This window comes from Podarcis liolepis (assembly GCF_965112155.1).
Source record: "Podarcis liolepis genome assembly, chromosome: 13".
Taxonomy (NCBI): Eukaryota; Metazoa; Chordata; class Lepidosauria; order Squamata; family Lacertidae; genus Podarcis; species Podarcis liolepis.
Genome location: NC_139573.1, coordinates 30328863 through 30354199, shown reverse-complemented (window position 1 = coordinate 30354199; position 25337 = coordinate 30328863). Strand labels below are relative to the sequence as shown.

Sequence of the window (25337 nt, the reverse complement as noted above, 5' to 3'; positions counted from 1 at the left end):
ACCCAATATTAGGCATGATCTAAGGTGGGTCACAACAGCAGTGTTACCATCATGCAAATATATGGCCAAAAAAAGCTGTAAGAAATGGGCCCCCAAATGCACGTTTGGCTTGAAGGGGGGTCCTGAATTCGAACATGTTGAAGGCAACTTAGAGGACGCTTTCCTGATGCATGTGCATTTGTGATGACCCAAAGCTTAGCATACCCGGAGTTACTCATTTTTTGGTCACCACACATTAATGAGCGTTTCCAAAACGAAAACTACAGTGGTTTTGAACGGAGAGGATTCCTTCGTTGAAGTCAACAGGGCAGCTTCCCAGTCACCAAGACGAATCATACAAAGCAAATTTTGGGGTGCACCTTTAGTTTCCTACCAAGTTTAACAATGAGGCTGCTTCAAACTTTACTGGTGAATAAGGAGCTGGAAAAAACAGTAACTGACTTCAGAACGGCATGAAAACGTCCATCATGACATAAATCATGATGATGGTGGGAATAATTTGCCTTAAGTTTATATGTATGGTGTTCAGGAAGTTAGGCCAAAAGGCAATAACAGGGGCCAGGGCTGACCCACCCATGAGGCAAGGTGAGGCGACTGCCTCAGACAGCAGGATCCACAGGGGCACCAGAGCCAGCCTCCAAGAAATGCATCACCCACTGCTGCTGTGGCGCACACATTGAAGGCCAGATTTGCTCCCCCTCCATGCCGCCTCTACAGTTCCCTTTTGATCAATAGGAGGCACTGTTCGCCTCCTCCCTCCGTTTTCCGCCTTCCCCCCTTCTTCCTTTGAGGTGGGGGGGGAGAGGGCGGTGGGCGCCATTTTGTGGTTCGCCTCAGGTAACTGTGGCCCAAGTCAGGTACCATGTCCACTACGCCACACTGACTTTAAATGCATGAGGGAGAAAAGGGGGAAAAATCGTTGCACTGTTACATGCTGAGTGCCAGCAAACATCTAACAAACGATTAACGAAGAAGAACGATAACATTTAACAAGCGCCTACAAAACAAAACGTGCAATTCAATCCCGCGCTGGCGTCGGGTTCATTGGCCCAGCACCACGCCCATCAACGCCATTCCTCACGTCTATTGGTGGAACTGAGCGGTGCGCCCGCCCTCGGTTTTAAACCTGGGAGATAACAGTTTGTGCTTTTGAAGAGCGGTGTTCTGTTTTTCGGCTTCTTCTTTTTTTGTTCATTTGTTCGAACGCTCAGACTTTCGTTCCGATTGGCTGCGCGAACTCTCCTTCCCCGCCTCCTTAACCCGTATTTCCCTGTGCCGAACGGCGATTGGCCCGGCAGCTAAAGCAGGCCGGCGGGGATTGGTCGCGGCCGTTTGAGCGGGCTGAGGCGACGCTTTTCGAAAGCGCTCTCTCTCTCTCTGTGAAGCGTTTCCTGCCGCCTTTTTTCCGGCCTCATTCGCAGCCGCTTGGCTGAGGGAAGGCGGTTGGCTCTGTTCACAGCGCTCGGTGACTGCAAGTCTGAGGCACTAGGCCGCTGCTCCCCTCTCAACGGCCGCTTCCGACCCCCACAATCCCCGCTAGCTCTGTTGTTTCCTCTACACCTCTCGCTCCGACTGGGTCCACCATGGACTTAGAAGACTCCTTTTCCCCGCTCAAGGTGAGTCTCCCCCCCCCCAAAAAAAATCCCACACCTTTATTTCACAAACCCGCCTTCTTACCGTCTTCCCAGCCCCACGTAACTCAATATCGACTGAGGGGTTTTCATTCAGGACAGCGCCATTGAAATTAAACGGGCCTTAATTAGTGGCGGCCTTTAACCTCTGCCCTCGAGCGTTGGACCCTTCTAATTCATTCTTAATCCCAGCCATTTTACTACTTCTCTATCTTAAAAAAAAACCCACCGTCCGCATAGATACCTCCAATTCCCTTGTTTCCTGTTTTTTAAAAAAATGTGTTTATTTTAGCTTAATATGTGTTACAACAATCCCATCATGACCCGCGGTTCCTTCTTATCTCTCTCTCAAAAAAAAAAACCTCAAAAAAATACGTACTGGTTTGGAGGTCTAGTCTACAGAGACATTACAATGGGGACAGGCTTCTCATGGGAGGAGGTGTAGAACCTCAATTCATTGAGGTTCATGGAGCTTTTCAATAATTTTTGTGGATCTAGGAGGGCAAATTCCTACCCAAATTCACAACAACGTTTGATTGTGGGTGTTTTTGTAGCTTCAGTATATTGCTGATGCTGGATGTAATAGGTTTTCTTTCTAGACAGAAAATATAAACTCGTTTGAATGTGGGGATTAGCATCCCAAAACGTAAGACTGTTAATGGCTCTGCTGGATTACATCAGAGATCCATCTATTCTAGCTTCATCTTTTTAAGAGTGGCCAGCCAAATGTCACAGGCATGACATGGCGACAACTTCTTTGTCTAAACAGTCTGACGTTCAGAGATAGATGACTTGAATCTCAGGCTTTTGTCTGTAAAAGGCGAGCACAATATTTTATCCCCTTTCTCATCTCAGTTTCAGGTGTATGGGATGTTAGGAGAGGGTTTGCACCTTTGGTGGGCTGGCTAAACTAGGTGAGGGGGACTTCCCCTGCATGTAGACAGGCTCAGGAGGAAGGTGGTTTCTGCATGTGCTGTAGAAGGAAGTGAGGGATAGATGGGGCTTCTCAGCGTGGGAATGAAGCCCCTCTAGGAGACGGAAAACTGATCCTAAACCTCTACTGCCTTGCGGGATATTTTGGGGAGACAAAAAGGCTAAGGAGTAAACCCTGCACAAGTCCCCAAGGAATCTGGATGGTGCCTTGTCTGCCTCCTTCCAGCAACTCCTGCAGCCAAGCAGGTGTTTTCCTTTGGACCACATCAGCAAGACCAAGAGGGGTCTAGTCATATTTTTATGTGGAAATTGTTCAGTTTGGTTATGTAGTTTTTAATGTGTTTTATTTATTTTTATGACTACTTTGCTTTATTTGAAATTATGTAAATCTTTTCATATCGTAAGCCGCCTCGAGCATTGTTTTAACTGTGGAAAGGCAGCATACAAATAAAATGGTGATGGTGATCTGGGCAGCCCAGGACCTCCATAAACACTGACCAGATTTGCTCCCTGCGGAGGTCACTTCAGTGCTTCTAACTCAGCAGCTTGACTTCACCCCCCCAAATGTGCAGTCCATTGTCTCTTGAGACAGATGCCTACAGTATCTGATGTATTCCTTCTATCAAAACTAGCTTGGTGGTAAATTCATGTCTTGTGTATTTTTATTTCCATCCTAGCATTGTTGTTGTTACAGAAACCCACAAAATTAGCTCATTTATGCAGTGACTTACGATGTTTTCATTTTGCTTCCATTCAGCCAGTAGATGCAAACCCTAAAGTGGGTAAGATCACGGATGGAGATTCAAAAAAGAGGCTATCTGTTGAAAGAATATACCAGAAGAAAAGCCAGCTGGAGCATATATTGCTTCGGCCTGATACCTACATTGGCTCTGTGGAACAAGTGACTCAGGTAAAAAGCTTTTTGTTTAGGGAGTTAAGGTAGGGATTGAATGAGAGGGAGCTTTTCTGATTCCTTTGTTTTGCTAATTGCAAATAAAGTTCTAGTATCACAAAGCAGAGCTTAGACTGTTCTAATTTGGGAAGTTGAGAGGGTGATTTTTCCACAACTGTATTCCAAGATCATGGCATCTTAGGACACTTCCAGTCAGGCCACATGGCTTATGGGAATCACTGGACAATGCTGACCTTGTGCTCACTGAATGAGCAGAGTAAAAGTGTCTGCTTTTTACTGAATATCTTCTTATTTTTAATTAACTTTTCAGCAAATGTGGGTGTTTGATGAAGATGTTGGACTGAACTGCAGGGATGTTACCTTCGTACCTGGCCTTTATAAAATATTTGACGAAATCCTAGGTATGGTGAGAGCAACATCTTTTAGTCCCAGTGGATTGAATTACAGAGGAATTGCAATTGATGTTAAATTGGCTTGGGGAATTTTCTGGCTTATCCACAAGCTCAGTACTTCAGCAAGTTGCTACCATAGCCATAAAATGGGAATTGCAGTACTGTAGTGAATGGCACAACGACAAATGCAGTTAACTTGTGATTACTGGGACTGGTTCTTAATGCCAAGCTAAGAAATATCATTTAGTACTTCATTTTTTACTAATAAGCTTTGTTCGTGTTTTCATTTTTTTCCAGTCAATGCTGCTGATAACAAGCAGAGAGATAAGAACATGTCATGTATCAAAGTTATGATTGACCCGTAAGTCCTATTCAAAACCTTTCTAGTAAACGATTTTAAGAATTGCAGGCTTAGATTGCCCCCTGTTGTCTGTTGCTCATTTTTGCAGAATTTGTATATAAATATGACTTTCATGTCAGTTATTTATGATGGGCTTAGTTTTGAATTCTGTATTTGTAAACAAACCCAATAGTGGGTTTGCAGCTGAAAATCATAAGGCGAATAAGAATCTTGTCTTTAGAGATGAGAAATTTCTGGAGCAGTGGACAGGCGGTCATTGCTTACTAACACTTGTGTAGAATAGGGAGCTAATTCCATTAACGGAGGTTTTTTGTGTTCCTGATTCATAGAGTTGTGTTTCTTTTTCTAGAGAGAATAACACAATCTCTGTGTGGAACAACGGAAAAGGGATTCCTGTTGTAGAGCACAAAGTAGAGAAAGTCTATGTGCCGGCTCTTATTTTTGGACAGCTTTTGACCTCCAGCAATTACGATGATGATGAGAAGAAAGTCACAGGTAGAGGAAAACCTTAATAGAAAATATTAACCAGCTGGGAAATTATGTCTTAAGGGACTAGCCCTTTTGAAAAACCTGTCTCTTCACTACAGCTTTGTCTCTTTCATTATGCGCAGAAGAGTGGTTGAAGGGTAAAGAAGAGTTGATTTAATATGCATTATTTAAAAATATGTAACCCATGTTTTATAGTTCCCCTGTTTCCTGAAATCAGTATACTGGACAAGTTATGCTAACTTCCTACTGTTGAGCTAAAGGCAAGAGTTGAGGTATAGATGAGGGAACTGAAGTTTCAAAGTGCCTCATGGTACCAACCCTTAGCGGCATAGAACAATACTGATATTACAGGGAAGGATATAGAAATGGGCCACATATGTGGGCTTTCTTGTTGGAAGATGGGAACACTCCATTTAAGGTTTGAATGCTGAGTTTTAATCCCACTTGAAACAACAAGCAAATCTTCAAGATTGCAGCCTTGTGTATACCTGCTTGGGAGTAAGTGTCTAGTGCCCTCATTGGGACTTATTTCTGAGTAAACATGCCTAGGATTGGGCTGTATACCTCCTAAACTCTGCAAAGCTTCATGGGGTGTAAGTAACTTGATTTGTTTTATACATTGTTTTAGGTGGCCGAAATGGTTATGGAGCAAAACTCTGCAACATCTTCAGTACCAAATTTACTGTGGAAACTGCATGCAGAGAATATAAGAAGCACTTTAAGCAGGTACATGGAACCTTGTAATGATAGGTATTGTGCGCTTTTAAGATCCTGGGCCCAATGTTATTGGGTACATACATGGACACATGCGCATGTGCACATTAAACCAACTTCTAAATTTACTCCACATACAGTGGTACCTTGGGTTACATACGCTTCAGGTTACAGACTCCTCTAACCCAGAAATAGTACCTCGGGTTAAGAACTTCGCTTCAGGATGAGAAGAGAAATCGGGCTCCGGCAGTGCAGCAGCAGGAGGCCCCATTAGCTAAAGTGGTGCTTCAGGTTAAGAACAGTTTCAGGTTAAGAACGGACCTCTGGAACGAATTAAGTCCTTAACCCGAGGTACCACTGTATTGTAAAGGTTCAGGCATCAGCTGGTCAGCATTTTTAACTGTTGTGCTTGTACATCTTCAGTACCTAACTGAAAATTGCAAAAGTGACTAAGCTAAAAGTAGAGCCCACAAAAAAAATATGCTGTTCTTTGATTAGGAACTATCAGCTGTGGCTAAAGAAATTAATCTAGTTGTTTCTGTACATAAAATTGTAAACTGTTTTCTTCCTCAGACTTGGACTGATAATATGTCTACGGCTGGAGAGATGAAATTGAAGCACTTTAATGGTGAGGACTTCACATGCATCACCTTCCAGCCCGATCTGTCAAAATTTAAAATGACCACACTGGACAAAGATATTGTGGCTCTAATGTCTCGGAGAGCTTATGATATTGCAGGATCAAGTAAAGGTGTCAAAGTTTTCTTGAATGGAAAGAATCTACTCGTGAGTGAATGACTTTCACTGTTTTTCTTCCCCTTTTTGGCAATGAGGTGTTGGATTGGGATTTGGGGAAACCAGTCTTAAAATGTTTTAGAGTTAATTGGATGGCTATACCCATCTTCACCTAACACATTAACAAATGAGGTAAAAGCTTTCTGCAAACATTGCAACATACCTATGTCATTTACAGATCGACGGATTCCGCAGTTATGTAGATCTGTATATAAAGGACAAGGTGGATGAAACTGGCAATCTACTGAAAGTAGTCTATGAAGAAGTGAATAATCGGTGGGAAGTCTGTGTAACAATGAGTGAAAAGGGCTTCCAGCAAGTCAGCTTCGTCAATAGCATTGCTACAACAAAGGTAACCAGCTACAGCTCTGTAGTCTGAATATGTTTAATCTGTCTTGTTTATGGCGAAACAGTTACAGTATTGCTAAATTATAGGAAAACAAATCATCCGTTTAAGGGGGGAGAGAATCTAATATGGTAGCTATTGGATTTGGAAATGAGACCTTAAACCTAACAAGTCTCCTTGATTTATTATAGAAGCATTGTAAATGTTTTTACTGTATTACATAATACAGTAAATACATAATATTATTGGGGCCATCAGCTTACAGGCCAGATCCATTCTTGAAGCTAGTTTGGAGCTTTTATTCCTCAGCCAATCTACCTCTATCTAATTAAATATAGCAGGGGTGGAGAACCTGTGGACCAGATCCTGAGCTTCCCCCTTAGGCCATTTTGACAAGTTAACGAGGCTGTCCGCTTGTCAGTCACGTGACTGTTGCATGGCCATGAAGTCAGATGAGTGACCTTCAAAGGAAAGGATTTGGAGTATGTTCCAATCATTTCCTTCTTTTGCAGTCCAGCTTGAACTCAAGTCAGGCTGATCAACAGGAATTGGCTCCATCCAGGAGCTCTAATTTCAAAGGTGCTGAATACAAATCCTGCTTGCCAAGGCACACACTCTAAGACTCCCCAAACTCATATGTTGTGGTAGGCTTTCCTTTAAACTTTCATTAATTCTTGGATTTTCTTTTCGTTATAGGGTGGTAGACACGTAGACTATGTTGCTGACCAGCTTGTCACCAAACTCATTGATATGGTAAAGAAAAGGAACAAACTTGGAGTGTCAGTGAAGCCTTTCCAGGTATAAATCTCAGATTTCCCTGTTTAAGTTTAGGCTTCTTAGACCTCATTTCAAAAGTTTGCCTCTTTGCTGTCTTACAGCACCCTACAATTCTAGTTGCAGATTAGGCAATAGTTTTAACAGAAAAATTCCTTAAATAAAAGCATGACTAGATGCTAAGGTAGATGGACCTCTTGTACTACCTTTAATTGTTATATAGAAAATGGAACATTGTTATATAAAACTTACCTGATACAGCTTTTGTTACCTGTGCCTGAGAAGCTCAACTTGGTAAAAATGCTGCTTTCTACATGCTAGTTATTTCTGTCATGTTCTCCCATCTTGTTTGAAGGCATCTTGCTTCACACACCCCTCCCCACCATCACTTTTTAAATAAACTTGATTATTCTTCTTTTGGAAAACAATTTCCATAACCTGGGAATAGATTCTACTAAATGCCAAGTTAGTCAACTTAATTAAGAACGTGGGTACATATCACATTTCCAGCTGGGGAAGTTTGAGAGATGAGGTTGTCCAATAAACTAAACATTAGTAGTTTATAACACCTCCCTTTAATTCTAGGTGAAGAATCACATGTGGGTCTTTGTAAACTGCTTGATTGAAAATCCAACTTTTGACTCCCAAACAAAGGAGAACATGACCCTTCAAGCAAAGAGTTTTGGCTCAACATGCAAGTTGAGCGAAAAGTTTATCAAGGGGGTAAGTGCTGTAGGGTGCATTGTGTTGTCATTGTTTAATTGTTTTGGAGTTGTCTTGAGCTGGAATTGGGTGCAAAATAAACTGAGAAGCAAAAAAGACTTCAGCCTTATGTTCTGTATCATATTTGCTTCTAGCAGACAGCTTTTTCTTTCTTTCTAGGTAAGCAGTTGTGGCATAGTGGATAACATTTTGAACTGGGTCAGATTTAAAGCCCAGGCTCAGCTGAACAAGAAATGTTCTTCTGTAAAATACAGCAGAATTAAAGGGATACCTAAACTAGATGATGCCAATGATGCTGGTATGTATTGCAGTATGGTTACAAACATAAAAGCCTTTTGATACTTTTAAGAAGTTAAATACCCTTCTGTACAGGAACCCAGATTCCTGACCAGTGGTAGCAACTGGCCTGATTGATGATTAAGGACTTAGAGAGAGAAAGGACTAACAGCTTCGCTTACACATAAGCTGCAGTTTGGAAAAGAGCTAAATCCTTTCTTCTGTGCATATAGAGCTTTCTTTCATCATGGGTAAAGCTGCTGTCTGTTGTCTTGCCCAATACTCTATGCTTTTGCTAATTGTGCCTGACTGAAACATGAGACAGATCTACTCTTGCAATCAGAAACTTGACAGCCAGTCCTGATTAAACAGGATGAGCATATAGGTAAATGGAGTTGTCTGGATTAAGGTGCTCAATTCTCATTCCAGGGAGCAAGAATTCTACCAGCTGTACCCTTATTCTGACAGAAGGTGATTCAGCTAAAACTCTAGCTGTTTCTGGTCTTGGAGTTGTGGGCAGGGACAAATTTGGAGTGTTTCCTCTGCGTGGAAAGCTGCTGAATGTTCGGGAAGCCTCCCACAAACAGGTGAGCTGGCCGTACTTTGCAAACTCCATCATGGATCTTACTTGGCCTTAATTTGCTTTAGGTATTGTATATAAAAGCTGTCAACTGTTTTCTAAATTGTAACAGGAAAGAGATTGCGTTTCCAAACCTTGTCACAATGGAAGCTGTTGACAAGGACAACTTCTGCTCTGCTCAGTGGATACTCAGTGGGCTGTGAGGTGCAAAATCTGCTTGGTTAAAGTGCTTTTAAGATGTGTTAAGCACTTTGAGGCTAGTAACCCATGGCAGTCTAGACCAGGTATCTCCAACCATTTCAGACTCAGGACCCACTTTTAAACTAAACATACATTTGGGGGCCCATTTTTTAAATATTTTACTATATATTTGCCTGGTAGTGGTGCTCCTATTACAACCCACTAGTGGATCCCAACTTGCCCGTTGTAGATCAGTCTTCTAGACAAAAAGGGGTTGAGCCAAGTTTAAAAGCAAGATATCAATATCTGTCTAAATAGGCAGGATCCATAAGTTGATAGTTTGTACACTGAATCTTAGGGACGTGGGTGGCGCTGTGGTCTAAACCACTGAGCCTCTTGGGCTTGCCGATCGGTCCCAGCTCCTGCCAATATAGCAGTTCGAAAGCACACCAAAAAGTGAAAGTAGATAAATAGGTACCACTCTGGCAGGAAGGTAAACAGCGTTTCTGTGCGCTGCTCTGGCTTCGGTGTTCCGTTGCACCACAAGCGGCTTAGTCATGCTGGCCACATGACCTGGAATAACGCTGAATCTTAAAGAGAAAAACTGATCATTTTCAGATAATGGAGAATGCTGAAATCAACAACATTATCAAGATAGTTGGTCTGCAATATAAGAAGAGCTATGATGATGAAGAATCACTAAAGACTCTGCGTTATGGGAGAATAATGATAATGACAGATCAGGTCAGTCTTTTTCTCATGGGCAAGCGTATCTCCTGCCAACAGAAACAGTACCGTGAAACAAATATTTTGTTTGCATGCGGGGCTGATAAAATAGTTAAACTATGAGGGTTGGGGGTATATGAGGTGTTAGTGGAGGGGTAGTACCACTGGTGGGGTACATGTCGTGCTCCTCCTGGGGTAGTTTTGTCCACCTTTGGTCCCTATCCTGCACTCAGCTTCTAAGAACCACAGGTGAAAGCTATCAGCATGGAACAGTACTTATCTTTAGTTACCACACCTCTGTATGGCTTTGTAACTCAAAATTTCTGAATAAAACAAATTTTAATTGTTAATTTTATTATGAAAATTAAAAAATGAAGCAACAGTAAATGCACACTTCTAGTTATATCCCAAATGTCTGATGGAGCACCTTTAAAAGAAACCTGAAGAAAGACTGGAGGTGGGCCCTTTAAGGGAGTGTTTTAAACACCTATCAATGGAGTTGTTCCATCATGTAGCCCACCTTTTGATATGTTGGACCTGCTATCCTTTATTTAATCCTTTCCATGTACAGATCCAACTGAATATGTAAGAAGGTCCCTTGACTAAACCATAGTAAGTTAGAACTAGTCTAGGGCCAAGTGTTTGATCATACTGGTATCGTAATGAGTTGTTGGCTAGCATTGGTCACTGAAAAGATGGGTGCTGCATGCTCTTGAGTTCTACTTTCACGTTGCCAGTGGCTAAAATTTGTCTTCTGAAACACTTTAGGATCAAGATGGTTCTCATATCAAAGGCTTGCTTATTAACTTCATACACCATAATTGGCCATCTCTTTTGAGACACCGTTTCCTGGAAGAGTTCATTACTCCCATTGTAAAGGTAAGCTTGCTCTTCCTCCACCCCCTTCCTGAGTGACCACTTGAGCCAGTTGAGAACATTTCCCCTAAATTCCACTGTTTAGAATCTTAGGTCTTAAAATGCTTTCCCGTTGTTACTTTTTACTTCAAACTAGGTTTCCAAAAACAAAGAGGAGATTTCTTTCTATAGCATTCCTGAATATGAAGAATGGAAAGCCAGCACTCCTAACCACAAAAACTGGAAGATCAAGTACTACAAAGGTTTGGTTAAAACTATTTTTAACACAGCTAACTTGAATCATATGAGAACTGTTGGGTGTCTGCCAGATAGTTAAGACTAGTAAACAGCCTCCGAGGAAACATTAAATATTCCATGTAAACTCTGGCAGAAAAAGCAATTGAAGGGCTTTATCTATAACCACATTTCCAGTTTCTATGGAGAAAAGACGGAGAATGTGAAAGGGATATCTTGGAGCACTTAACTTACCCTAAGCAACCCCAAGGTCAGCTGAAAGTACTCTTGGTACCCTTTGCTATACAGGCAGTGACCATTTTGCGAGGGGGTTCCCCCACATGTCAGCCAAGCACACATAAGCCTGCCCCATTTCGCCCTCCATTTTGTCCAAAAGGACCCGCACATTGCTGGTCATGCAACAATTGGATTCATCCAAAATAGTCTCCGCCTGTAGTAGCATAAACAGTTGGTGTTCTGTTTGGAACTCCCTTATCCTGGGGGTGGGGGTCTACCAGAAACCTAATATATTTTTTTATATTGTATGGACTGGCATTTTGATTGCCAAAGTTTCAACAAATAAGGTACTTACCTAACACTTTTGTGTCTGCTGGAGAGAGCTATGATAAGCTTACACTAGACATACCTGAATAAGGAATCCCACTATTGTACTTAAACCACTTTCCCTGCTGCAATTCTTTCGAAACAGCTTTCTTCTTCCTCTTTGTAATGTTCCATATTGGGTTGATGCACTGTTTTAATATTGGACTTGGACTGCAGTTGTAGATGATACAAAGAAAATAAACTGCATAGCATGGCACCTAATAGCTATGGGATACTAACTCTGAAGCCTTTGGTTTGGTTTTTTATCTCAGGGGTGGCTAACCTGTCATCCTCCAATTGATGTTGGTTTCCCATCAACCCAAACCAGCATTGCTCAGGATGATGTGAGTTTGGAATCCAACAATATGTGCAAAAGGTTAGCCACCCCAGATTTATGTAAATGTGCTTTGCTTCAAGATATATAGAGAGAGAGACTTGTACACGCAGTGGAGAATATCTTAAGTTGCCTAGGTTTTATTTGTGGAACTTAGTGGTGTTATCTGTCCTTAATCTCTCTAGGTCTGGGTACCAGCACAGCAAAGGAAGCGAAAGAGTACTTTGCAGAGATGACAAGGCACCGAATACCTTTCAAGTATTCTGGCCCTGAAGATGATGCTGCGATTACTCTGGTAACAAAATTGCTTCTATCCTCTGTTGCTTGGGGATTACACCTGCAAAATAGTTAGGCAGTAATCATTATCTGCTTTTAAAAGGTTGAGTGATCCTGCCAGAAATAAGCCTTTCTCTTTTTTAAAGTTGGAACTATCTGATATATCCATAAATGTCCCTGGACAAATGTATCAAGAATTCTGCTCAATATTGATCCAGAGCAGATTCTAACATATAGTTAGAGTAAAAAAGACTTAGACACGTTGCAGGATTTCAAAAAGAAGAAAAAAGACCAGAGGCAATTAATATTTCATCCATCAGAGCTTTCCTGCTACTGAAGGCAAATGTGCATAATGGTCACAAATCAGATACATCTGGATTAGCACTATCCATAAGTTAAGTTGCAGCAGGTTTAACTTAAACTTACAATAATTTATAATAAAACTAAAACCTTAACACTAAGCATGCTATGTAAAGAACACCACACCAGAAGGAAAGACAAAGGGCGAAACCCGGGCTCCTTCTGGCCTATTACTATAGTCAGCATGACCTTGAGTGAATAACAGAACGAGTTTAAACCAGCTGTTCAGCTTCTCTGAAGGAATATCGCAAACATCAGGAGCCTTCTGCTTGTTTCTAGGCAGAATAGAAACTTGCATGTCAACTAGAAGAGTTCTCATGCAGAGAAGCTTGCAGAGTCAATTAGAAGAAACAAGAGCACTACACTTTAGATAGCCTGGAAACAAATGTTCAGAAACTTCTGGTAGCTGAATCTGGCCATTTCCCTTCATTAAACACCAGCAAAGCTTGGTGGTGCTTGACTTAACAAAGTTTGGAGAATGTCTTCCTGGCATGTGATAGCCCAGCATTGGGGGGGGGGGCAGAGGATCGACTTCAAGATTTTATGGCAGTTAAATTGACAGTGAAGTGAGGGGAAACCCCATCAATTACCACAGCTGTACATATTTGCATTATGGTTGGCTGCAATGTAGATAAGCCCTCTAACTCAACAGCCTTCCAGGGTGTCTGACTGTATTTGTCCATATTCTTGAATTCCTGATCTTGAATGTCTCTTGATTTAAGCTGGATCCAGTCATTAATTTGACTTTACTAACTTCTCTTAGTGGACTTTGGTACTGTCCAGTTCTGAGAGAGAGTTCTAGACTGGTAGCCTAAGCCTGTGGGTAATTTAGTGGAAACGGAGAAGAATTTAAACGGCTTCAGTAAGTGTCAATTTTTTTCTCACTCCATCCCAGACTAGTCTGAGTTAATCATTTTGTTAATGTCCTAGGCCTTTAGCAAAAAAAAGGTTGATGACCGAAAGGAGTGGCTGACAAACTTCATGCAAGATCGAAGGGAGAGGAAGCTTCATGGCCTTCCAGACGTGAGTTCCCATTAGAGCAGCATGGGATTCTCACTACATGGTTTGGGGAAGGACTAGTTCAATGGCAAAACACATGCTTCACATGCAGAAGGTCCAGGATGAATCCCTAGCATTGGCAGGTTGCAGGAAACTTGAGAGAGATTTCTGCCTGGATCCCTGGAGAGCTGCTGCTGGTTAGAGGGAACAGACTAGATATAAGGCACCTTCTTAAAAGGCTAAGGTTTTTGACAGTCAAGCATTATTTCAGTAGTTGGCCAGGGGGTTAATGCATTGTGGGTAAAATGCAGGACAATAGAGCAGTCACTTTTTCCCCCACTGCTTTGGAGCTAATGAAAGTTTGCTTCCAAACGCAAATAACAGTTGGGGGGGTGATTTTCCTTAAGATTGCAGCTGGTTAAAGGGACGGAGGGTTGAATTATGTCACCATCTGTGTTTTTGCTTTAAAAACTATCACATTTAACACCATGTGTTACTTTGCCCCTCCGTGAAACGGTAAGGAGGAAGAAGCTTGTTTTATGGTGTGGTAATGGATTAGAATGAAAGTAAAGGAGGAAGGGCTAAAGTGTCACTAGCATATAACAATTGAAGTTTCCTGCAATTTCTTCCTGTGCCCTCTTGAGCTCAGAGTTTGTTGCATGCATGTTCATCACTGTACAACAACAAATACCCAGTTGCCAGGGCTAAACACAGACCAAGCTTTTCACAGCGGTTGTCATATTAAACATAAGACCTCAATGCAGGCAGTTAACATTTTCACTTGGGAGTCAGCAGTGATGAGCTCAAATGATGACTACATTTCTGGATCTGCCCTTTGCTAGCAGTTCTCAGTACCTATATATGTTTGCATCAGAGTATATTGTTTCCTTTGTGCTATGATGGGGATGACACTTGAAGGCTACTATAGTAGAGGCAGCAGTTTGGAAGGTTTGATAACTTAATCTTGCTTTGTCACTCGTAGGTTTACTTATATGGCAAAAGTACAAATTACCTGACCTACAATGATTTTATCAACAAAGAACTTGTCCTCTTCTCAAATTCTGACAATGAGAGATCCATCCCTTCACTAGTTGATGGTAAGTTATCTGTTATACTTCTTCATAATCTAGATCAAGTTTCCTGTTATTTCAAACATAGTTCCCCTTATAAACATAGCTGTCATTATTTTATTAGCAGACCCAGGCAACAAGGGCAGGTTGAGCAGGTAGGGACATTATAATAACAGCAGGTGTAAAAGTATAATAATTTTATTTTGAACACTTCTGCTTGAAGCAGAATTCAGAGTACAGTATTTGAAAATGTAAACTACTTTAATTATTTGCTGTGATATAAGGTGGGTGGGTGTATAGAAAACCAGTGGTAAGAGAACAAAAATAGCTTATTGCACTTCTGTTTGCACCTAAGTATTCAAAGTGATGCAGCATTGGAGGGAGTTTGGGGTTTTTTATCCTAGTTTTCTACTAATTTATCCAAGCAGCCTGTACAGTAAAAAACAAAATTCATCATAGGAATAAAAACAAAATTAAAATATATATATCAATAACCACTAAAATGTGGGAGCAGCATTTGTCTATAGGCACCAAACTATCAAGAAAGTTTCCAGGGAATCTGTTGAGTGCTGAACTGGCATCCTTGCCTTAACTGAGAGGTGCTGGTTATCGAAGGAAAGAAGCCCATTGCTTGACTTGAAGCAACCTGCTTGTCGTTCTTTTCAGGACTGAAACCAGGTCAGAGGAAAGTTCTGTTCACATGCTTCAAACGAAATGACAAGCGGGAAGTGAAGGTTGCCCAGTTGGCTGGATCAATAGCTGAGATGTCGTCTTACCACCATGGAGAGGTAGTTAAAATGTGGGTGGGGATTGGGCAAGTAATAACCATGAGCTGCCAAGGAAGCAGTACTACTGCTCAAACAGTGTTTACATAATCAAACTTGTATTTGTTGTTGCTTTATGATTATAATGATATTGATGTTATTAAATGTCAACCCTGCTCTGTCCCAAATGGTCTGAGCAGCATGCACAAATGCTTAAAGCTTCTGTCAGTTTGTGTTCTTCTGGCCGATGTTTGTGGCCAGTGTAATCTTGCCTTTGCAGCACTATTTCTTCAGTCCCAGGATGGTGGCCTTGTCCCTTTTTAAAAGGAGATGCTTTCAGCTTCAGTTTGTTATGTTTTGGTTTCAGACCTCACTGATGATGACCATCATCAATTTGGCTCAGAATTTTGTGGGCAGCAACAACCTCAATCTGCTTCAGCCCATTGGCCAGTTTGGCACCAGGCTGCATGGTGGGAAAGACTGTGCCAGCCCTCGATACATCTTCACAATGCTCAGGTTAGCAACTCACTGTCCAACTTCTGCTTTCTTGGCTTTGGCTGGGTTGTTTTGAAACATATAATGGTGGTTTTAACATGTTCCTAAATCTAATCACTATGATAATCTTGATGTAGCATGATAATCTTGATGTAGCATGCCCTACAGCAGGAGGTTTAGCAAGATGGTCCTCTATCCTTCCCAAGATGGCACTTTTCCTGTTTCCAGGATTCCTATCTCAGAACTGTTTTAAGCACAAGCCACTTTCTTTTCTAGCTCGTTGGCACGTTTGGCTTTCCCACCAGCGGATGACAGTGTGCTGAAATTTCTGTATGATGACAACCAACGGGTTGAGCCGGAATGGTACATTCCAATCATTCCCATGGTGCTAATCAATGGTGCTGAGGGCATTGGAACTGGCTGGTCATGCAAGATTCCCAACTATGATGTCCGAGAAGTGGTGAATAACATTCGGCGCATGCTAGATGGAGATGAGCCACTTCCAATGGTAATGCAAATGTATTGATGGCTAGGTGAAATAGGACTGATCATAAGAGAAATGCTAATTGGCATGTGTGGGGGCAAGGGCAGATTGCTGCTTTCTAGCATGATACTTCAGCATCTCAATTTGTGGGCCATGAGATTTCAGCCCTTGCAAGTTGACAGTGAATGTTTACTCCTTTTGATGAAAGTTTTAGTGACACAGTCTTGAACATTATAAAATGATAAGTAACCTTTGCATTCTGAAGACATCCCTCTTGTTCTTCATTAAAATCCAGTGCCTGCTCTTTTCTCCCTACAGTGGTACCTCCAGTTGCAAACAGGATCCGTTCCGGAAGTGGCTGCATCCCAAGGAATTTGCAACTGGAGGACCGCTTCTGCACATGCGCGAGCAGCGAAACCTGGAAAAATACTTCCGGGTTTGCCGCTTTCATAACCAACCCAAGCCCGAGTGTCCACTGTACAAGTACAACCCTCCAGCAGCAATTCTGCTCTTGTCTGCTTTTCCTACAACGCTGCTCTTGTCTGGCCAAATTTGCAAAGGAGTTGAGCTGGTCTTGCTGAATTGGAGTCAGAGCACACTGTATAAACTGCAAAATTGAGTGCTGTTTGGCTTACTCTGTTACAATTCCCTCTCTTTTTTTAAAGCTTCCAAGTTACAAAAATTTCAAGGGGACAATAGATACGCTGGGACAAAACCAGTACCTTGTCAACGGGGAGGTGTCTATTCTTGATTCGACCACCATTGAAATTTCTGAACTTCCTGTTCGGACATGGACCCAGGTGAGATGTTTAATTTTCTACTATGCTCCTAGAGCCTTCCTGATGAGGTGGGGGAAAGGTACAAACAAAGTACTGACCTCTTGCTTGCTTTCCCCACCCTTAGGTATATAAAGAACAGGTTCTGGAGCCTATGCTGAATGGCACAGAGAAGACTCCCCCCCTAATAACAGACTACAAAGAGTATCACACCGATACCACAGTCAAATTCATTGTAAAAATGAGTGAGAAGAATCTGATGGAGGCAGAGGCTGCTGGTCTACACAAGGTCTTCAAACTTCAGACTTCTCTTTCCTGCAACAACATGGTATGTGATAAGTGGGTAGGGAAGTGCAAGTATCAAAGGGGCTCCATGCAGCCTTCTGAGCCATGATCCATATAGTTTTGCAGGTTACAGACTTCTGGGTTTTTGCTATTTGCTCCAGGTACTCTTTGACCACGTTGGGTGCCTGAAGAAATATGAGACTGCAGAGGATATTCTGCGGGAATTCTATGAGCTCAGGCTGCGCTATTATGGCTTAAGGAAAGACTGGCTTGTTGGGATGTTGAGTGCAGAATCTGCAAAACTGAACAACCAGGCTCGCTTTATCCTCGAAAAAATAGAAGGCCAAATAGTGATTGGTAAGTAGGTATTGCCAGAGCTTACCATGAGCAGCTTCTTATCTTGAAGATGGTAGGGCAGCTGGTTCCTCTTCTGAGGCTGGGGCAGGCAAACGCAAATTCATTTTCACTGGAAGAAAAGGCTCTCCTTCCAGAATTCAAACCTGCTTCAGATAGAGAGGCAAGCTTCATTTTCAAAAGATGCACCTTGAAATAAACCGTATACTAATGTTTATTTGTGGACACCCCCCCCCAAAAAAAATGAAATAAAACCAAATTAATCCTGAAGTGATAAAACATGAACTATGCCTTGAGAATAAGGCAGTTGAAAATGGGACAGGAGAATGAAGTTAAGTCAATTTGATTTTGATTTTCTCTACGTGGTGTGCAAATTGACCTTGCTCCTTCCTAATAGAGTGCCCAGATTGCTAAATTGGTATACCTATTGATTTTTGGTTGCTTGTTCAACTGGTTTCATTCCATGTGGTGACCTGAAAATGTGTGTGTGGTTTTTTTCTAGAGAATAAACCCAAGAAAGAATTGATACAGGTCCTTATCCAGAGGGGTTATGATTCTGATCCAGTAAAGAAATGGAAAGAGTCTCAACAGAAGGTAGTGTATCTTCAATCTCTTCCTTTTAATTTATCTGTTCTCCAGTTTCTATGTCCTTTGAAGGGGATTCCACCAACCCTACTGCCATGGCAGGTGCTGCAGCACAAAAATAATGAGAGTATCATTAATTTTTTGTGCTGCTCTTCAGCCAAAGATCACAGGGCAGATTACAGTAAAAATCCCAAATTTACAATATTGAGTCATAAAAGGCAATATTTAATTCAGGATTTTAATATCTATTAATGTTTATAGTTATGTGTGATGTTTTTCCCCTGTTGCGTATTGCCCTGAGTGCTTTATAAATATCCCAAATAAATCTTCATCCTGAATTTCACACTGTCTTAAGAATGACTGGCCTTTTTAAGGCAGAAAGGCAGCCCTATTGCAGTAGACATGGCTGATGTAGTGGCAGGTAATTCTATCTTTGCCGGGGGGGGGGGTGCTATTGAGTTCAGTATCCCCTTCAGAGAGCAGGCAATTACTGCTGCTTTCCTCAGTCCAAAATAAAGTGTTGGGCAAGAGGTACATTGCCATGGATAGCGAGCAGCCTCAGCAAACAAATCAACTTTCTCCATTCTAGGGCAATGAAGAGATTGATGAAGAAGAGGGAGACAGTGATAAGGAAACTGCATCTGCTGCAGCCTCTGGACCAGATTTTAACTACCTTCTGAACATGCCTCTCTGGTACCTGACGAAGGAAAAAAAGGATGAGCTCTGCAAGCAAAGGGGTGACAAAGTAGGTGAAAGAGCTGTTACGGAGAAACTTGAGAGATGACATTGTTGAAGACTCAAACACGCATTCAGCTGTTTCTCCTAAATATTTATTCCTCCTCACTGGTTCTTATTAGGAAATGGAGCTGGAAACCCTGAAACGAAAGGCTCCTAATGACTTATGGAGAGAAGATCTTGCTGCCTTTGTTGAAGCTCTTGAAGTAAGTAACTCTGGGGGAAGAGTAGCTGGCCAGTTATTCAGTTTGCAGCCTGTTTTGATCCATCATAGCAGTAATCTCTCTTAAGGGTGGGAAGAATGTAAGCATTCAGGAGTTCTGCCATCTCAAAGAATCTGAAACCCCACAAGAAAGAATGCTGCTGAGGCTGACGGTGGCCAAGTGCTGCCCCAGTGGCAGTTGCCCTTTGGGCTATGCTGATATGAGCAATTTTGCTTGCTTGCTTCCTTTGGGGGGGTGGACTGGGCTTTGGTTACACCAAGATTTAAAATCCCCATGCTGCCCATTCTTGCTTCTGGTTCTTTGTCCCACTTTCTACCTACTTACCTACCCCGTCTAGGAGCAAGAAAACAAGGAAAAACAGGATGAGATGGCTGGAACTACAGGCAAGGCCACCAAAGGGAAAGGAGGAAGGCTGAAAGTACAGAAGCAGCAGCTGCAGGAGATTATGCCCTCTCCACATGGCAGGAGGGTCATCCCCCGTGTGACTGAGGAGATGAAAGCAGGTGCAGAGAAGAAAGTAAAAAGGAAAATCAAGGTAACATAATATTAGCCTCTGTTAAGGGGTATGTGTGCGTGCACACACTATTAAAGTGTATTATGCATATGTATATATTCCCACTTTCTTTGATACCTTTGTCCTGTCATCCATTGTATGTATAGTGACCAATTTCCCCCTTTGCTTACCTGTAGAGTGAAACAACTGAGCCTAATGGGATTCAAGAAGAAGATGGATCAGCATGCGATAAGGAACCATTGACTCTTAAACAAAGATTGGCAAAGAAATTTAAAACAGAACCAGGTAACACCTGCTCACAAGTGTCATTCATTTTCTTTGGTAGCTTTTCTTTAGTAGATTAAGCTTCATTTAGGTTTTAAAGATTGTTTGGATGTTTGTATTGGGCAAAAAATAATGTGCATAGGTGTAGATGCATCGTCTAAGTGCTCAATACTTTTTTCTTTTGGACAGAGCATGCATTGTCTTAAAATTTAGCCAATTTGTTTAACTTAAGGTACCAAGAAACAATCCACACTGCCATTCAAGCCAGTAAAAGAAACAAAGAAAAACTCTTGGTCTGACTCGGAAACAGACAACAGTGGTGGTGGTGGTGGTGATATGGAGGTTGTGCTGTCTCCTGAAAACATGTCAAGCTGCCCAGCAAAAGGTAGGTTTATGGTTAAAAATGATGTGGGAACTTTTGCTTGCTGCTGTACTCTTGGTATAATTAAATTGCCTTTGTTAAATATCCTTGGTTTAATTGTATTTTTTTAAAAAAAGGAAAGTTTGGAGCTTTGGAAAAGCGATTAAGAATGTTGATTCTACTTGACAGCATTTTCTAAGGCTACAGTCCTACACACATTTATCTAGTAGTAAGTCCCGCCAAACTCCGCAGCATGTACTGAGCTGGCATGTGTAAGGTTGCAGCCTAATTTTCTTCCGTTTCTTTCAGCAAAAGCAAAGTGTGTGTCAGATTCAAACCTCAGTGACACTGGTGGTGACATCCAAGAATTGGTTGAGAATGCTGCATCTGATGAACAGAATACTATTTCCATGTGAGTGAAGTACACACAAATACACACAAAATGTAACTCTTGTTAAAGGTAAAGGACTCCTGACAGTTCAGTCGCGGACAACTCTGGGGTTGCACTTTACTGGCCAAGGGAGCTGATGTTTTTCTGGGTCGTGTGGCCAACATGACTAAGCCGCTTTTGACAAAACCAGAGCAGTGCATGGAAACACCATTTACCTTCCCTCCAGAGCGGTACCTATTTATCTACTTGCACTTTGGTGTGCTTTTGAACTGCTGGTTGGCAGGACCTGGGACCAAGCAACAGGAGCTCACCCTGTCGCGGGGATTCCAATTGGCAAGCCCTAGGTTCAGTGGTTTAGACCACAGCGCCACCCACTTCCCATCTTGTTAGATTATAATAAAAAATATACAAAAAAGGTGGCAAGCTACTTGCACTAACCTCATGTTACCACAAAGCTCTTCATAATGGGGTGAAGCAAACAGAAATGAAAAAGTGAGAGGTGTCTGGTGTGTAGCGTGCGTTGTCACTTCAATACCAAGAACACAGTCCATGCTATTTGTCCATTCAGTCCTATATAGTCTATTTCTGTACCGTAGGGAGCAAACACATGGAAATGGGGAGAATTTGCTCCATAGTATGTATTATGTGTTCTAGGAAAGCCAAGGGACGTAAAGGCAAAGAAGCCATCAAACCACAAGGGGTACAGAGCACCATCTCCAGTAAGTACCACTCAAGTTTAACATCTATTGTTAACGCAGCCAGGCATCGGTCTTTATTAAAAAATTAATGTTCTGATGCGTAAAAGTAACAAGATCATACCATAGCTGCATGTGATTAAATCGGTGTTACGATGACTACCAGCAATATGGGACTGCCGTTAAGTGACTTTCTCATTTTTGTATCTCCACCCCCAGCTGAAAGTAGATAGCTTACTGCAGGGGTCAGCAAACTTTTTCAGCAGGGGGCCGGTCCACTGTCCCTCAGACCTTGTGGGAGGGCGGATTATATTTTTTTTGGGGGGTGAACGAATTCCTATGCCCCACAAATAACCCAGAGGTGCATTTAAAACATAAGGACACATTCTACTCATGTAAAAACATGCTGATTCCCGGACTGTCTGCGGGCTGGCTTTAGAAGGCGATTGAGCTGGATCCGGCCCCCGGGCCTTACTTCGACTATCCATGGTTTACTGTTCCTCACTTCATGCAAGAAGCATCTGCTGGCCAATTCCTGCAAGATTTTTTAAAAGCCTCAAATTGTATAGAATAAAAGTGCGGAATCACCAGAATTTGAAAAAAGCATACTTTTAATTTTTAGTTTTAATGGGATTTTGTAGTGTGTGAAGCTGCCAAAAACACTGCAGTCCTAGGTTAAGAGCAGCGGTCATTACTGTAATATGACAGATTGCAAGGGCTTAAAAAATGAGAAGGAAATCCCATCTGCATACAAAAGAACTACCTAATACATTCATATTTATGTTTGTGCTGATATTTCCCTGCATGGTCTCTTTTCTTTGCAAGTTCTGTAAACAAAGGATTTTGAAGCCTTGAGGTATATCTTGCTACATTGTTTTGGAACATTTGGTAGTTTTGCTTACTCCAGAGCTTTCCAAACTGCTTATCACGACACGTTAGTATGTTGGCTGTAGTGTGTAGGTGTGTCACACACTTGTCCTGGGGCTTGAAAGGGGTTTAATAACTTCTAGTTTGCTAGTAAGACTGAATTACTGTGTCATGAAATGAGGCATGTCTAAAAAGTGTATCACCAACATGAAAAGTTTGGAAAGCTCTGGCTTACTCCCTTGTAAGGAAGCAGTGAATATGTTCATCTACATGTTCATCTTAAATCACTCTGAGGGCTACTTTTACATTTTTATTAACTCAAGAGGACCATATTTCTGCAGAGGGGCCATTTTTGTTACCATTTTAACTGCCATTTTCTATAGTGCACCTGCTTTTAACTGCTATACTTCTAGCTGGCAGATACTTTTTTCTCTGCTTCCATCATTATATTAGCATGAGATTTTTATATTGGTGCATTGCCGTGGACTACAATATTTGTATCCAACAGTGTGGCTGTAATTGGAATTCCCTTAGGGAGGTGCAGAGATAGCAAGAGGACATGGGTCAGTCCATGGGTCTTATGCTGTGCAGGCCTGGCATTGGGATCATGTTACAATGTTTGCATTGTCTTTCCCCTTCCCTGTTTCAGAGCTAAAGAGATTCATATCCTTGCCCGTGGATATTTGCAATCTTAAAAGTGGCTTGGTTTGTTCTCTGTGCAAAAAAATTCTATACTGAATTTTTCAGTATAGAATTCACGATGTTTAGTACATGTTAGCTTAGTGGGGACTTTCTTTATTCAAGTTCACGTTGAGGACTACGATGCAGGCAAACCAGTTGCAGCAGCCTCTTCTCTGCCTGCTACCCTTGATGTGCCAGCCAAGCCTGCTCCCAAAAAGAGAGCTCCAGCCAAGAAAACAGCAAAGGTAGCTGAAGGTAAGATTACTACTGATGGTCTGTATGTTAAAAGGTGAGTATTCAGTGACATTACTATAAGTGCCCCCAAAGGTGTTTTGTTCTGGCTTACACTACATAGGTGGAAGCAGAAACTGCATGATGGAGGTTCACAGTTTCACTGATAAGCTTAGAAATTAAGGGTTTGGAAAATAGAAAGTCAAATCAATTACTCTAGTTCTGTAGTTAGTTCTCCTGCCCACCTAGCAGTTCGAAAGCACATCAAAGTGCAAGTAGATAAATAGGTACCGCTCTGGTGGGAAGGTAAACGGCGTTTCCGTGCGCTGCTCTGGTTCGCCATGCTGGCCAGATGACCCGGAAGCTGTCTGTGGACAAACGCCAGCTCCCTTGGCCAGTAAAGCAAGATGAGCACTCAACTCCAGAGTCGTCCATGACTGGACCTAATGGTCAAGGGTACCTTTACTTACCTTTATCTATGGTTAATTCTCATGAAATAAATGAAGTAGTAACTGTTACCTTGAAAAGGGATATTCTGAAATCTGTCAAATCTCTATTGAACATTTCTTCTGCCCCTGGAAGTTAACACATCATATTTTTTTTCTTGGAGAGTTAGTGACCATTTTGGGCTGACCATGTCTTATCTTAATAAGCCGAAATGTGAACAAGCCAAGATTCCATAGGTTTTTTAGTAGAGCCTGTTCCATTGTGGAGTTGCTCACACAATTAAATAGCCATGTTTCTTTCCTGTCGTTGAAGCACATAGTTGTTTCCAGCCTCGACTGACATTTGAAAATGGTGGCTATACTTCAGTTTTAGCTACTGTAGTTTAGCCCTTTGTTGGCAATTAACACTGCCTTAACAGTTACCGGAATGAGTTTCTGAAGCAATGGCTTGAAAACGTTGTGGTAGATCCAGGGTTTTGTGGGAAAGAAACAGCAGAGATTTCACTGATTCTTTTGCTCTTAGGCAATCAGCCTTCTATTATGGATGCTTTCTCTAAGAAGAAGTCAACCGCAAAACCCAGAAAGGCAACAGCAGCTAAGAGTTCGGAGTCCAGCACGGATGAAGCAGCCTCCCAAAAGTGTGCACCTCCCAAGTTGAAAAAAACTGCCAAAAGGAAGGTTTCTAGCTCTGACGACTCTGATTCTGACTTTGGCCCAGCTCTTAAAAAAACTACAGCAATTAAGGTTTGTTTGCCCCCATTTTTGTTCTCCATCTTTTTTGTTAAGTATAGAAGGATAGTGTCTTTAAGGCATACCTAAAGGCCAGAATTGAAAGAGCAACGGGGGTGGAGTGCCATAGTTTTAGGGCGCCACTGAGGTCGATTTTGGCATATGGGCAGATATGGGTGTTCTCCATAACCTATAACAAATTTAAACATTCTTATCAACCATACATGGGCCTCGCACCATCTTGTTCACCTTGAAGTCCTAGCTAAAAGTGCATCTGTATATGTTGGTAACTGGTTATGAGTGCCCTAAACAAGTTAACATGGGGCAAGCCTGCAGTGCTCTGCAAGGAAACCACGCCCTTAATAAAATATGTAGCGTTTTATTTCTGGTGTGCTGTGGAATGAAGTGCCCTAGGGCCTGTGGCTGAAGTGGTTTCTCCTACATAAACCAGGAATATCACTCTATCTCTCAGAGTGCTTGTAGAGCACTTAAAAGTTTTTCTTCCCCACAACTGATGCATTAATGCATCCATGTTCCATAAGGAGGGGCTAGTTGTGGCCATTCCTGAGCCCACATAATACCTATGAGAGCTTACCAGGCCCACTTTTTTTTTTCCTTTGCAGAAATCCAAGAATGTTGATGAGTCATTTTCCCTTGAAATAAGCTCAGGTGAGGATTCACCTTTTCCAACTGTCGCACGTGAAAGGTTGGGTCGACCCAGGAAAGTTGTCCAGTACCTTGAGGAATCGGACGACGAGCTATTGTGAACTGAAAGCACCTTGTTCAAAAATGGGGTGTCTGCCTTTTGATGTTTTAACATGTCTGTCCCTGTAAATATTTGACACTGTTCACTATCATTTTCATCTTAATAAACATTTTATTTCTGTTGGAA

At 41.9% G+C, this 25337-nt stretch overlaps 1 protein-coding gene across 1 annotated transcript; it reads left to right on the top strand.

Annotated features, from left to right (window-relative positions):
* The first annotated feature begins 432 nt into the window (after nucleotides 1-432).
* On the top strand, nucleotides 433-25337 carry TOP2A (DNA topoisomerase II alpha). The gene is made up of 35 exons (XM_083469430.1): nucleotides 433-1616; nucleotides 3322-3474; nucleotides 3788-3878; nucleotides 4167-4230; nucleotides 4580-4725; nucleotides 5348-5445; nucleotides 6007-6219; nucleotides 6407-6580; nucleotides 7271-7372; nucleotides 7934-8071; nucleotides 8231-8369; nucleotides 8777-8934; nucleotides 9726-9851; nucleotides 10602-10712; nucleotides 10846-10951; nucleotides 12045-12154; nucleotides 13426-13518; nucleotides 14477-14591; nucleotides 15231-15352; nucleotides 15696-15844; nucleotides 16100-16331; nucleotides 16973-17107; nucleotides 17211-17411; nucleotides 17530-17725; nucleotides 18225-18316; nucleotides 18897-19052; nucleotides 19165-19248; nucleotides 19604-19801; nucleotides 19957-20065; nucleotides 20277-20429; nucleotides 20715-20817; nucleotides 21451-21515; nucleotides 23163-23294; nucleotides 24240-24460; nucleotides 25069-25337. Exons 1-35 carry the CDS (start codon nucleotides 1584-1586, stop codon nucleotides 25210-25212), a joined length of 4662 nt encoding a protein of 1553 aa, XP_083325556.1. The 5' UTR covers nucleotides 433-1583; the 3' UTR covers nucleotides 25213-25337.